General features: G+C 33.7%; 1 protein-coding gene across 4 annotated transcripts in view; it reads left to right on the top strand.

The window, feature by feature from the left end:
- The window catches only part of NOX4 (NADPH oxidase 4), a 177,389-nt gene extending 166,104 nt beyond the window's left edge, over positions 1-11,285 (top strand). For 3 of the 4 annotated variants that reach the window (XM_017887659.1, XM_017887658.1, XM_017887660.1), the window contains 3 exons: positions 657-725; positions 2,235-2,335; positions 10,747-11,285. In XM_017887659.1, the coding sequence (XP_017743148.1) occupies positions 657-725; positions 2,235-2,335; positions 10,747-10,867 (291 nt within the window). In that variant the 3' untranslated portion in view covers positions 10,868-11,285. The remainder of the gene's footprint in view (positions 1-656; positions 726-2,234; positions 2,336-10,746) is intronic. The other variant, XM_017887657.1, reaches the window with a different exon arrangement.
- Positions 11,286-14,989: the final 3,704 nt, after the last annotated feature.

The raw sequence follows: 14,989 nt of genomic DNA, 5'->3' as shown, positions 1-14,989 counted from the left end.
CCTTGCTAAAAATATTTCCAACAATTCAGGTACAGTAAAATCCTCTCAGGTTGCCAAAGCCTTTGGGAAGGGGGAAATGAGGAGTTGCTCTTCCATATTTTTTTGTAGACTATTTATTTTGCAGGTATATTTTGCGTCCTGCATTTTTGCACAAGAGAAACCAGAGCCCATTGCTGAATAAGCAGAAGGCAGAAACAGGAAAAAGCGTCTATTTGTTTTGTTTTGTATTTGCTAGCATGCATAAGTTAAATCACTATTGTCTTTTTTTCTCAAGAAAATCATGTTCTTGATGAGTAAACTGGTACAATTTTGAGACTCTTAAGGAATAAAATAAGGAGTATTTCAGAAGGACTAATATTTGAGAATATTTGTATAGCATTTAGCATGCTAAATTTTGTATCTGTGAAGATAACAGAAAATTATTCCCTACCACTACCACCATCAGACCTCATTCATACCAAGAGGCCAGATTATTGTTAGAATCTGTTATATATATTTGTGTGTATGTGTGTGTGTGTGTGTATTCATTTTCTTATAGATATTGATTATGATAAGCTAGGTTATGTTAAATTCTAAGTCACATATGTTAGAATAGGAGAAAATCTGAGTATACTCACAGAATTTTAATAAGTCTATTCCTTTTTCTGTCCTCCCAGTTTTGGCAAGAGAACAGACCTGACTATGTCAACATCCAGCTGTACCTCAGTCAAACAGATGGGATACAGGTATGTGGTTGATGTTATCGTAAATTAAACAAGCCTCTTGATAATAGATTTACTGTAGGAGCTGTGGTGGAAGAAAATTCCTGCAGGTGGTTTGAACAGAAGTTTCCTAGAGGAAGGCCTCCTTTGGAATATGTCCAGAAAAGTCGTAGCTTGTCCTTGAAGTCAACCATATTATGCCTTCCATTTGTCCTTCTCACAGGGAGCTGGGGCAGACTCAAAAGGTCTGAGTCTACCCCTCCCCTCTTCACTATCGCCTTAAGTTCTTCTAAAATTCAGACTACACATGAACAGCCTTGTGATTTCTTTTTATTGAGGGGATGTTTTATGTGGAGAGAGAAGATGAGTTCATATACAATTAAGCTTATTTCTAGACAAGAGAAATTAAAACATAATGACAACCATCATGCATTATTTATTTACTCTTCTAGGCACTGTGCTAAGAATTTCACATATATTAGTTTATTAGTTTAAAACAGAGTCAAGCAGTAAATGATATTCCCATTTTGCAAATGATGAAACTGATACTTGAAGACAACATTGAAGAGCTGGACTGGTGTATAAATCTAGGCATGAATGTATTAACAAATTTTATTTTAGTACTTTTTGTCATACATTTTCACAATACTTCGAATACAAAATTTGAATGTTTATCAGTTACCTCAAATCTAATCTAACCCTAATTTTTCCAGTCATATTTCTACCCTATCTGGTATGTAAAAAGTATTTCATTTTACTACTCTCACGAAGTAAGTCAATATCACTTTTCCTCCTGGTATTGCTATAATGAAGGTATGAAGCATGATTTGCATTTGGTTCTCAGTTTGCCTGCCTGGGACTCAGATACTTCCTCCTTTCTCTGAAATTCACTCTGACTCTTCATATTGATTTAGATCTAATGCTCTGTTTGCAAACAGGAGCCCATTCACAGCCATTTATTGATAAACCCCATTTTGGAGTTCTGCTGTCTTGAGCTGTCTTGTCTAGGATCATTTCCCAAATGTATGATGATAATTTGTAGTATTTTACTTATATAATGAGCCAAATATGACACCTGTATTTGTGGTGCCAAAATACTTCAATGAAGTGTATGTGCTGAGCCTTTTTGAGGGTGACCAATTAGAATTCATTCTTTGTCTTACATTGCAGTTCTTTAAAGATGAAACAACTAACTGAAGTCCAGGAAAATTAGCCATTTGTCAGAATGGCATTCAAGGAGATTAGTTCTAACAATTAATTCAATTGAAAATCAAATTTTGTACCTTTTACCAGAATGGATTTTGTTTGTTTGTTTAAAACAAACAAATGGAATTTGAGGAGATAATGGATTTTAAAAGAAAGGAGAAAGGAAATGATATTTTGAAATAATTGTACATAATAGGTTGCCATTTGATACTTACATTCTTTATATCACAGCAATTTAGTGGGAAGTCACAGCACCAGCAGAAATGATGTTAGAGAACTAGGTTACTTAACTAAATCTCGAATAATGTGGTGCTTTCTTTTTGGCAGAAGATAATTGGAGAAAAATATCATGCACTGAATTCAAGACTGTTTATTGGACGTCCTCGGTGGAAACTTTTGTTTGATGAAATAGCAAAGTATAACAGAGGGTAAGTACTATACCTCAAAATTTTGACATGTGGCTAATCAATTAATTAAAATATTTTCAAATAATTACGTGAGGTTTAAAAATGAATTGGCAATGAGTTTACAAATGACAAATTCACTGAAACACTCTTTCACTATCAACGGAGGAAGTAAGGCAGGTGTCGTCCTACATTTTTGTAATTCCAAATAATTGAAGTTTGGCTTAGAAATAGTCTATAATGTATTTATGAACAAACTTTCCTACCTGATTATAAATTTGTAAAGACCTATATTAAAAATGGGTATTCTCTCCCACAGCATATATCAGGTGATCCTAGGAAAAGTTTTCAAAATCATGTTTGCAAACAAAGAAATTTACAATTAGTTCTAACAGTGAATTCATTTAAAATCACATTTTGTACCTTTTTTACCAGAATGAATATGTTTTTTGTTTGTTTGCTTGTTTTTTAAAAAAGCTCTGCTTTGTAATATGCAGTCTTTAAACCGGGAATATTTCCAAACATATTATTTAGAAACTATACTTTTTATAAATAATCTTGTTCTTATAGACTATGTGTCTATGATTTGAAGAAATTATTATAGAAGGAAAGCTTTCATTTTAGGGCACAGACCAGTCAGCCCATTTGTCTTTTGTAAATTTATCATAGTGCAGAGCACTGATCTATAAGAATTCTAAGAAGATACTGAAAACTATATAACCACTCACATATTTTTAGGTTTACATCTAAACAGTTTCATCATGAGTTTACATGGTTGTAAAAGATGTGATTTCTAACATATTGCAGATATTGACATTTTGTAATTAATGCAATTTCTTCAAACATATCCACTGGAATATAAATATAGCTAGATGATACCATCATTTATTATAAAAATACATAAACTTTTCTTTTAGCAGTTGGATGTTTTACATCATTCTTTTTCTTTCATTTAAGTTATATTTCTGTCCCATTAACCCATATAATTTTATCAAAATTCAATATATTTTTACATTTGAACTAATCATATGTTTATTGCTAACCTAATCCTAATCATACTTCTGCAACAAGAATGTACATAAATTAAATATTTCATTTTAAAATTTCCTGTAATCATAAGACTCCGGTGTTAATTTTTACTTCTGGCTTATCATTACAATTACTTTATATAGTTGAACACTCCGTAATTTTAAAATATATTTTAAAACATGAAAAGGATATATGACTATAAATGCACAGGCCAGCTTATTAAATGGATATTTTTTTAAAAATCCAAGTTAGGAATTCATGGATGAATATTATTTATTGAAGAAATCACTGGTTCAAGATGATCCCTATCTCTACCTTCAGAGATTTTGTTTTAGAAATTATAGAATGGAGCCTGGTAAGCAAAATATAAGAAGGAATAAAGTTACCCATGTGACTCAGATTACAGCCATGTTTAAACTTTTGTAGTATTACCCTTCTCTTGATTAAGTAGTTTTGGCATAAGATGTAAGCAGGATTTACAAAGCAGAAGTTCTTTGTAATATTCAGAGTTGAAATTTAGAAAAATTGATCAACCCACTTTTGGTTATCTTCCTTTCCCATCTTTCTCCAGTATCACCCATCTTAGATGTGATAATCTTGTCATACTCCTCTGTCTCTTGCTATGCTTTGCAAACATGTTCCTCTTTAATACCATTTACTGACTTCTGACAAGAAACTTTTGTCGATTTTTCGCTGTATATTGCTGAAAACTGATAGTTTCTTTGGCTGAGTTCAGAAACCAAATCCCTCAAGAGCCCATTATTTACAGATTGAAATAGATCGACGCTGTTGGTTCCTACAGTTAGTTCTCAAGAAGTCTCATTCGTTAGGCTGTTTGTGTTTTAGAGCGATTTGTGTATGTGTGTGTGTGTGTGTGTCTGTATGTGTATTTGGTTGTTTGTTCTTTTTCTGGAAAAAATGGAAAACTGATTTAAGAAGAGCAAATGTGCACCATCTGCTGTTGACATTTTGTACAACACTTTGACTTTGTGTATTGGTTCTCAGGCGGGTGCCTGAAATGTGTTAAACATTTTTTTTTTTGAAGGATTTTTATGTAGCATGCTTAGGGAAAGAATAGTTCAACATTCTTAAGGTCTCTTTAACTGGACAAAGGCACTGCGTAAATGAATGATTTCATTTAAGATGTAACATTTTGATTAACCTCATGCACATAAATTGCTGAAAATATACAGAGATAACAGTAGGAAAGACAGACATATACGTTAAGCTTTTTAAATATCATATGTTGGGCAATAGTTTTTTGTATTTAATATATATATTTTATTTATTATACTTTAAGTTCTAGGGTACATGTGCACAACGTGCAGGTTTGTTACATGTGTATACATGTGCTATGTTGGTGTGCTGAACCCATTAACTCGTCATTTACATTAGGTATATCTCCTAATGCTATCCCTCTCCTCTCCCGCCTCCCCACAATAGGACCCAGTGTGTGATGTTCCCCTTCCTGTGTCCAAGTGATCTCATTGTTCAATTCCCACCTATGAGTGAGAACATGCGGTATTCGGTTTTCTGCTCTTGCAATAGTTTGCTGAGAATGATGGTTTCCAGCTGCATCCATGTCCCTACAAAGGACGTGAACTCATCCTTTCTTATGGCTGCATAGTATTCCATGGTGTATATGTACCACATTTTCTTAATCCAGCCTGTCACTGGTGGACATTTGGGTTGATTCCAAGTCTTTGCTGTTGTAAATAGTGCCGCAGTAAACACATGTGTGCATGTTTCTTTATAGCAGCATGACTTATAATCCTTTGGGTGTATCCCAAGTAATGGGATGGCTGGGTCAAATGGTATTTATGTTCTAGATCCTTGAGGAATCACCTCACTGTTTTCCACAATGTTTGAACTAGTTTACAGTCCCACCAACAGTGTAAAAGTGTTCCTATTTCTCCACATCCTCTCCAGCACCTGTTGTTTCCTGATTTTTTAATGATTGCCATTCAAACTGGTGTGAGATGGTATCTCATTGTGATTTTGATTTGCATTTCTCTGATGGCGAATGATAACGAGCATTTTTTCATGTGTCTGTTGGCTGTATGAATGTCTTCTTTTGCGAAGTGTCTGTTCATATCCTTGGGCAATACTTTTTAACTTTCAAAAAGTGATTATTTATTAAACCAGTAGACATTAGTTTAGTATACTATGTAGAATACAAATTTAGATTGGATTAAACTCTCCTGGGCCAGAGGTAATGATTGGTAACTCTTTGCTATGTATTCTCACAGAAGCTTTTGTAAGTTTCTGTGAGAGTATGTGTGTGTATTTATGAAAGTATATGTAAACATATGTTTGTGTGTGTGTGTGCTATATATATTTAAAATTTAAACTTTAGTTTTCTAACAAAAATTGAATCTATGACAAGTAATTTTTCAGCTTACTTTGTTATTTATTTATTTATTTTTTCTTGGCTTTGCTAGGAAGAACCAACTAACTTTTTAATGATGTATTTCTTTTGGTCATGGACAATTTCTGTGTAATTGTACCTCAAAGTATTCTAGAGTATAAGTAGACTAGGTTTAGTCTATCACATTTACTCCTGTGACCCTGAGCCAAGTGACTCAGTTCTCCTGGATCTGTAATGCAACGAGTGAATAAGCTCTCTGGAGTGATTAAGTTCTCATTATGTAAGATTCTATGTTTACAAATCTACATGAAAAAACAAATATGAACATTTATAGAACTAGTTTCTAATGNAAAATGTAAACATAGGTCATTGATTTCAGACTGTTTTTTTAAATAAAAGTGTTTAATGCTATACATTTTCCTCTAAACATCACTTTTGCTAACTCATATACATTTTGACTTGTTTGTTTTCAGTTTCATCTTATTCAAGTATGTTCTATTTTTATATTATTTTTTTCTTTGGCCCATGGGTTATTTAGAAATGCTTTATTTCCAAATATGCAGAAATTTTCCAGGTATCTTTTTGTTCTTAATTTCTACTTAAATTGTTATTTGATCTAAAAATGAACTCCTTGTGATTCTAATCCTTTAAAATATATTGACACCTGTTTTATTGCCCAGAATATGTTCAGTCGTGGTGAATGTTCCATATGCACTTAAAAATAATTTATATTCCATTATTGTTAGATAAAGTGTTCTATAAATGCCAATTAGTTCCAATAGGTTGATAGTGGTATTCAAGTTTTCAATATGCTTGCTGAATTTCTGTCTGCTTGTATTAATTACTGAGAGGAGAGTATTGAAATAATTAACTATAATTATGAATTTATCTGTCTTTGTGGTTCCATCAGTTTTGCTTTATGTTGAAAGTTTTAGTTTCAGTGTTTAAATCATTTACATTCAATTTAATGAAAATATGGTTGGGTTTAAATCTAGCAGTTCACCATTGCTTTGCACTTACCTATTTGTTCTTTCTTTGTTTTATTTTCTTTTTTTACCTTGATTTGAGTTGAGTGTTTTTTATTATTCCACGTTTTTTCTCTAATGTTAGCTATACCTCTGTATTTTTTTTTTTTTCTTTTTAGTAATTGCTTCAGGTCGTTGGTTCCCAAACTGGATTCCTCAGACCAGCATCAATTGGAATCTTGTTAGAAAAGCAAATTCTTGAGCCCTATCCAAGATCTGCCAAATCAGAAACTGTAGGGATGGGGAGACCTAGCTATTTGTGTTCTATGAAGTCTCTGAAATGATTCTGATGAAGCCAAAATTAAAGAAACATTGTTCTAAGTTTACAGTATACATCATTAGCTTATCACAGCCTATTTTATTTTTTATGTTTATGTTTATGTTTATTTTTTAGAGACAGAGTATTGCTCTGTTGCCCAGGCCAGAGTACAGTGACATGATCTCGGCTCACTGCAATCTTGAATTCCTGGGCTCAAGAGCTCTTCCAACCTCAGTCTCCTGAGTAACTGGCACTACAGTTGCTTACCACCATGCTCAGCTAATTTTTAAAATTTTTTGTAGGAATGGGATCTCACTCTGTTGGCCAGGCTGGTACTTTGAATAATATTATAACACTTCATGTACTACCATTTTCTTCCATCCTTTTTGCTATTGTTGCATTCACCTTACATATACATATGTTATAATTCTCATTATTAGTATTTTTTGTTTTAAACATCAAGCACATATTAAAAAGATTAGAAATTAGACAAAATACATATTTTATATTTACTTACAGATTTTACTATTTTGCTGTTCTTCATTCTTTTGGTTAGATTCAAATTTCCATCTAATTTTGTTTTCCTACTTCTTGAGTAGTTTTCTTTAGTGTACTTTATAGTGCTGGTTTGCTGACAATAAATTCTTTCAGCTTTTGTCTGTATAAAAAGGTTTTATTCCATCTTAATTTCTGAAAAATCATTTTTGTTTGGCATAAAATTTGCTTGATACATAATAGTTGGTGTTTTATATTTTAGTACTTTGAAGATATCACTTCATTGCCTTCTGACTTGCATAGTTTATGACAAGAAGTTCACTTTCATTTTTATATTTCATTCTTATATTTTCTGTTGATGATTTGTAATGTGTCTTTTCCCCAGTCTGTTTGGTTTTATGTTTTCTTCTTGTCACTTGTTTTAACATTTTATTATCAATTGCCTTAGTATAGTTTCCTTTGTGTTTATTATCCTTGAGATTTATGAGATTTTTATTTGTTTATTTTTTTCTTCTCCCTTGGTCTTCTCTCATGTTGGACTGCAGTTACATGTATTTTTGACTAGTTGGTATTATCCCACGGACCACTGATGCTCTGTGCTTCTTCTTTCTTTCTTTTCTTTTTTTTTTTTTTTTTTTTTTTTTTTCAGTTTTTGTTCTCTGTGGGTTGCAATTTGGATAGATTCTAATGCTGTTTCTTCAAGTTTACTTTTTCTTCAGCAATGCCTATTCTTTTATTAACTCATCTAGTGTATTTATCATTTCAAATATTGCATTCCATCTCGAGAATTTATGTTTGGGCCTTTAAAAATATTCCATTTATTGTCTCATCGTGATTATGCTTTTCTTTGAATATATGAAGCCTGTATATCATCACTGTTTCAATGACCACGTCTATCATTCTGGGTCTGTTTCTGTTGAATGCTCTTTCTCCTTGAATTAGTTTGCTAGGGCTACCATAGCAATATACCACAGACTGGGTGGTTTAAACAGCAGCAATTTATTTTCTCATAGTTCTGGGGGCTGGAAGTTTAAGATCAAGATGCAGGCAGGACTGGTTTCCTGAGATCTCTCTCCTTGATTTGCAGATGGCTACGTTCTTGATGCCTCTTCACATGGCTTTTTCTCTGTGCATGCACTTCCCTGGTGTCTCTTTTTGTGTTCAAATTACTTCTTATAAGTACACCATTCAGATTGGATTAGGGCCTACCCTAGTACCCTCATTTTAACTTAAATTGCCTCCTTAAAAGCCTTGTCTCCAAATGCAGTCATATCCTGAAGCACTGAGGGCTAGGACTTCAACCGACGGGTTTTGGAGGGGTACGCTTCAGCCCATAACACTCTTAGTTATAGTTCATACTTTTTTGCTTTTTGAATTCCTGGTACTTTTTTTTATTGATTTCTGTACATTTTAAAGTTTAAATGTTTGGTGCCAAATTTTGATTTATTTATTTTAATAGTTTTGGACTTGTTCTGACATGCAGTTAAGTTACTCAGGTTCAGTTGGATCTTTACAAGGCTCACTTTTAAGATTTGTTAGTGGAGGTCCAGAGCAGCCTTCGTCGGTCCAAGCTTAATTTTACCAATATCCCCTCCACTCCTTGCAAATAAGGTGATAACCTTTCTGAGAATACAACCCATTGCCCTGTATTTATAGGACTTTCTATTCTCGTGTGTGTGAATGCAAATTATCTGGTGTGTGTGAATGCAAATTATTTGCAGTCCTGTGTAAACTCTGGCAATTATTTGTCCTGTTGATCTCTGATAGCTCTTTACCCACATTCATGAAGTTTCTTCTCATATATGAACAGATTATTAATCAAACAAAGACTTGAGGACTCTTGTCTCCTGATCTCCAAGGCATCTTTCTGTGGATCTCCCTTCCCTTCCATATTCTGTTCCACAAATTCCAACTGTTTGGCCTCAATGAACTCCGCTCTTTGTCTCCTCAGTGTAATCACCAATCTTTGCTGGAGTTTCCCCTCTCTGTGCTGCAGCCAGTAGATTGCCTCCAGGCAATAAGCAAAGACAGTGACTGTGCTTAGTCTTAGTATGTTTTCTTCCCTTTTCTCAGGGATCATAGTTCCATGCTATATAATAATAGCATATAATAAGTATATAACTATATAATATATGTAATATATAATATTATATATAATAATAGATATAGCTGTATAATAGGTATATAATAATATACCTATTATTCAGTGTCTGAAAATACTTATTTCATCTATTTGGTTTGCTTTTTTATAGATTTTTAATGTAAGAGGGTAGATCTGATCCCTATTACCCCATCATGGCTCCAAGTAAAATTCTGTTTTCACAGATTTTAGTTTCACTTTTCAAGGTAAAAAGTTTTAATAACTTTTTTTTCAGTATTTACTATTAATTTTTGGTACCAATTTTGATGGATTCAGTGTCTTTTGTTCAGCGTGAGTTATTCTGAGATAATTAAGACATACTGGATTTTCCCAAGATATGAGATGAAATATTAATCATTTTGACATCCTAGGAAGAATCAAATGCAAATCAAACTTGGGAAGAAGGTCAATTTGAAATATTATTTATTTCCTGGGATATATTTAGTCTATCTGTTAGAGATATGTATTATTTAAGTACTAAAATTTTATATTTGAGAATAAGAAAAACTGCTTGGCATTTGTTACCATTATTGCAGGGCATAAATAAAAAAGAACTAGATGAATATGTTTTTTGTTTTACTGTGAATATAAATTGGTTGTTAAAATACTATTTCAAATTGGTAATATCTTTTTTCTTTCCTTCCTTATTCATCACTGCTTTTGCAAATCCATGTAGGAATTTTAGATAATTATGTGTAAAGTGTACAATAAAAGAAGAATTTACGTTGTCCAGTGTGAACTGAACATCTATTCAGAGGTCAGCTGTTTAGCAATTGACATCTATCAATTGTTGCTCTTAATAAGGTTGCTGGTTTCACCAATGACAAGTCATGAAAAGACTAAGGCAAACCAATCAATCTCTGCCTGATAATAAGCATATTTGTGCTCATAGGTACATTCTTTGAATTACCTTAAATTCTAGAATGAAAAGTATGAGGTAAATAAAATATTTTCCTGGTTGACATTTACATTTGGAAATAATTAGAAAATTGTTTTCCATATGTAAAACAGCAAGAAATTGACTTTGTTAATACTTTAAACCATGCTAATAAAGCATATTTCTTGTTACGTTCTGCCTAATTTTATACCTGATTTTCTATTTCCTCCTCTCTTGTTCAGGAAAACAGTTGGTGTTTTCTGTTGTGGACCCAATTCACTATCCAAGACTCTTCATAAACTAAGTAACCAGAACAACTCGTATGGGACAAGATTTGAATACAATAAAGAGTCTTTCAGTTGAAAACTTTTGCCATGAAGCAGGACTCTAAAGAAGGAATGAGTGCAATTTCTAAGACTTTGAAACTCAGCAGAATCAAACAGCTGTGTTATGCCAAAGAATAGTAAGGTTTTCTTATTTATAATTATTTAAAATGGAAATGTGAGAATGTGGCAAGATGACAGGTCACATTACATGTTTAATCTGGAAACAAAAGAGACCCTGAAGAATATTTGATGTGATGATTCACTTTTCAGTTCTCAAATTAAAAGAAAACTATTAGATGCACACTATTGATTTTTATGGTGGATTCAAGAACTCCCTAGCGAGGAGCTGAACTTGCTCAATCTAAGGCTGATTGTCGTGTTCCTCTTTAAATTGTTTTTGGTTGAACAAATGCAAGATTGAAGAAAATTAAAAATTCATTGAAGCTCAAATTCCATTTTCTATGTTGTGTATAAACAGAGTAGCTTTAATTTGCAAGCACTCCAGGCAAATATATTAGATGTTTGAAAACACAGCACAAGACTCTGTATTGATACGGGTACTTTGTGTCAATATCTAATTGTCTCCACTACTTATGCTAATACCTCTATTTGATATCTGAAGACTATATGCTAAATGAACCTTCCTCAAATGTTATTATAGTATCTGTTTTATATAAAGTTTTCTTTTATTCCTCTCTCCAGGGAAATATGCCTTCCTTTAGCATGCATTAGACATAATGATTTAATAGGTCCCTTTCATCTTTATTTAATTTAACACTATTGCATGGTAATGAAAATATTCCTACTATAAATTATAAAGGGATATACATACTAATACCTTTTTGCTTTTTTCAGCATTTTTGTCTCTATTATTATTATTATTTTGTTTTGTTTTGTTTTTCCCAGGTAGTGTTTGTCTCAGGCTGAAGCCTCTTGGGATACTTAGTTAATTTGCACTTTGAGACCAAAGGACATCATGTCTGTCAGTAGGGACTGAATATAAGATTTATCTCCTTTGTCACACATTGGTTTATGATGGAGATACTGAAAGTCTAGTCACATTGTTGATTAGTAAAACCTGTATTTTACCTTCTAAGTAAGAGGAAATATGATATCCTTATTCAAACTTGTTTAGAATCCAGAATATTACTGTTGCACTTTTTGGTATCCTGAGTTTCCATAGGGAGCTATTGGGTTTAAAGTCACTGTTGGAACTACACTGTGTGATCTTATAAACTTACGTTCCCTGGCTATCACATTCTTGGCTCAGAACAATATTCCCCATTACTATCTTAAGAATTAAGGCATTCATGGCTCATGCCTGTAATCCCAACACTTTGGGAGGCCAGGACGGGTGGATCACGAGGTCAGAGTTCAAGACCAGCCAGACCAAGTTGGTGAAACCCCGTCTCTACTAAAATTACAAAAATTAGGTGGGTGCGGTGGTGGGTGCCTGTAATCCCAGCTACTCGGGAGGCTGAGGCAGACAATTGCTTGAACACGGGGGGCAAAGGTTGCAGTGAGCCAAGATTGCACTGCTGCACTCCAGCCTGGGTGATAGAGCAAGATTCTGTCTCAAAAAAAAAAAAAAAAAAAAAAAAAAAAAAAATTAAGGTATTCATACAATTTAGTGATTTTATTTAGTAGTCAGCTATCAGTTGCTTTCAAATATAACACATTGCTGAAGTCAGCAGTGTGACTTACCTTACCATTGTTAAAATGTTACACAAAACAACATGATAGATGCTACTGTCATTTTTTTTTGCTGTAATTCACCAATAACAATCAAGCATGCTAACCCATATCGAATGATATTACTTGTAGATGTTTCTTCCTCTCCTTGAAATTCTCCTTTCTGTGGAAAGCAGATGAATCCAAGAAAAGGATGCGAAATGTGGAATGCTCATGCAGATTTAGCTCTGAAGGCATATTTAATAACTAGTATGTCTTGACAACAGTTTTAGATTAAAATGAATTTTCATGAAAACATTTAACAGAAAGAACTAGTAAAAAGAAACTTTCAGCTAATCCAGGCTTAATGTGCAATACTGACTTTATACTGATCATAATTTATTTATGTGATTATATTAAGGCACCTAATTTCAATAAAACAGGTAGAAGATTTTTCAAAAGAAAGATGATGTTTCAAAGTTGGTCTGCCATTCCAGATGAGCCTCCTTGCTTATTTAAGTTCCAGTAGGTGTTCAAATGTTAAATGTTAAACATAGGTCATCTTTGCTTCTGCAGGGTTTCATCTTGCATGTTTAAGAGAACTTTGCTTTATTCTGAGGGATTAATTCTCTGTGGATCATTCTTAAAATATAAGCCTTAAATCACTAATTTTGGTAGCAATAAATGTTAAAATTGAAATGGTGTCCTTGAAATTTCTATAAGCTCACTATAACTTTGGAACAAATAAAGCAGCAACATTTGTTCACAAGATGATGCAAGTTTAAGAAATACACTCTGCTTTTCAGGAATTAGCATTTGCGCCGGCTGTGGCTGTGGTGGCTCACACCTGTAATCCCAGCACTCAAGGCGGATCACTTGAGGTCAGGAGTTTAAGACCAACCTGGCCAACATGGTGAAACCCCATCTCTACTAAAAATACAAAAATTAGCCAGACATGGTGGCGGGTGCCTGTAGTCCCAACTACTCGAGAGGCTGAGGCACGAGAATCACTTGAACCGGGGAGGCGAGACGGAGGTTGCAATGAGCCGAGATCGCACCAGTGCACTCCAACCCTGGCAATAGAGTGAGACTCTGACTTAAAAAAAAAAAATAAAATAAAAGGAATTAGCATTTGAGTGCACACTAGCATGAGAAGCCTTAGGAATTTGAATTCTGGAACTATCAATGTTGTTGCAGGCTAATGGTGTGACTAAGTCAAATTACTTCTCATACATAGACTAAAATGTATCATTTTATTAATTTTTGGACAGTGTATCCTTTTGAGAATCTGATTAAAATGCTTAGTATGACATACAGCACATCCCTACAATTTTGGGGAACTTAGAAACACACTCCAAAAAGAAGCACGCCTGTTTAAGAACCTCTAAACAAAATGGCTATTGCTATAGGTCTTTCTACTCATACACCTCTTTTCTTTTTCTTGTCTGTTTTTTTTAATTTTTTTTCCTGAGACAGGGTCTTCCAGCCACACTGGGATGCAGTGATGCAATCTCAGTTCACTGCATCCTCCACCTCCTGAACTCAAGTGATCCTCCCATCTCAGCCTACCAAGTAACTGGGACTACAGGCACAGGCCACCACACCTAGCCAATATTTGTATTTTTAGTAGAGACATGGTTTTCACAATGTTGACCAGGCTGGTCTCAAACTACTGGGCTTAAGTGATCTTCCCACCTTGGCCTCTCAAAGTGCTGGGATTACAGGTGTGAGCCACCACTCCTGGCCCAAACTACCAATTTCTATAGGATTATACCAAGACACTTATTTTGTGGACAAGGGCGTTCTCTTTATATGTTACCAAACAAATAATTCAGTAGGACTTTCCATCGGTTTTTAATCTTGCTGTACCACCTGATTTATGCAAGGGAAAGCTATCATTTTTACATATAAATAATTCTAAAAAACTATGATTCATACACACACACACTCATGCATATATACTACATAAATCCATACATATACATACACACATTTGGGACTTCATTTGCATTTTTAAAAATTTCAAGTTAAAAGTGAAATGCTTGATAGTTCTTCATTCAGTGACTTTAAAATGCCAATTGGGTGACTATGGTAGTCTAGGCATTTAAAACAACAGCATAAAAGCAATGTAGACAAGGAACAGTCTGAATCAATTTAATCTACACAGCCATGTGATTTATAAACCCACAAATCAGTGTTTACTTGGAGCATTCGCAGCGGGTGATGGATTTAAATTATGAGCCGTTGTTAAAGAGATTCACTGGCGGCAAATGGACTGTTGTCATTAACAGATAATGCTAGTGATGAAGAATATTCATTATATAAAAGAGAAGAAATTTTAAGAAAAAATGTTCTGTTTCTTAAGGATGGTTATATTAGCCAAAAAGTGAGTTTTCTAAACAAACCAAGGGGAAAATTTTTAAGTTGCTATTCACTTTAAGAAGTTTCCTTTTCTTGTGCTAACTAGGACTTTTCCATACACAGTTAT

Source organism: Rhinopithecus bieti, unplaced genomic scaffold (genome assembly GCF_001698545.2).
Source record: "Rhinopithecus bieti isolate Rb0 unplaced genomic scaffold, ASM169854v2 scaffold_15796, whole genome shotgun sequence".
In the NCBI taxonomy this organism is placed as follows: Eukaryota; Metazoa; Chordata; class Mammalia; order Primates; family Cercopithecidae; genus Rhinopithecus; species Rhinopithecus bieti.
Note: the sequence above shows the minus strand (reverse complement) of the source record. Positions and strands in the feature narration are given on the sequence as shown.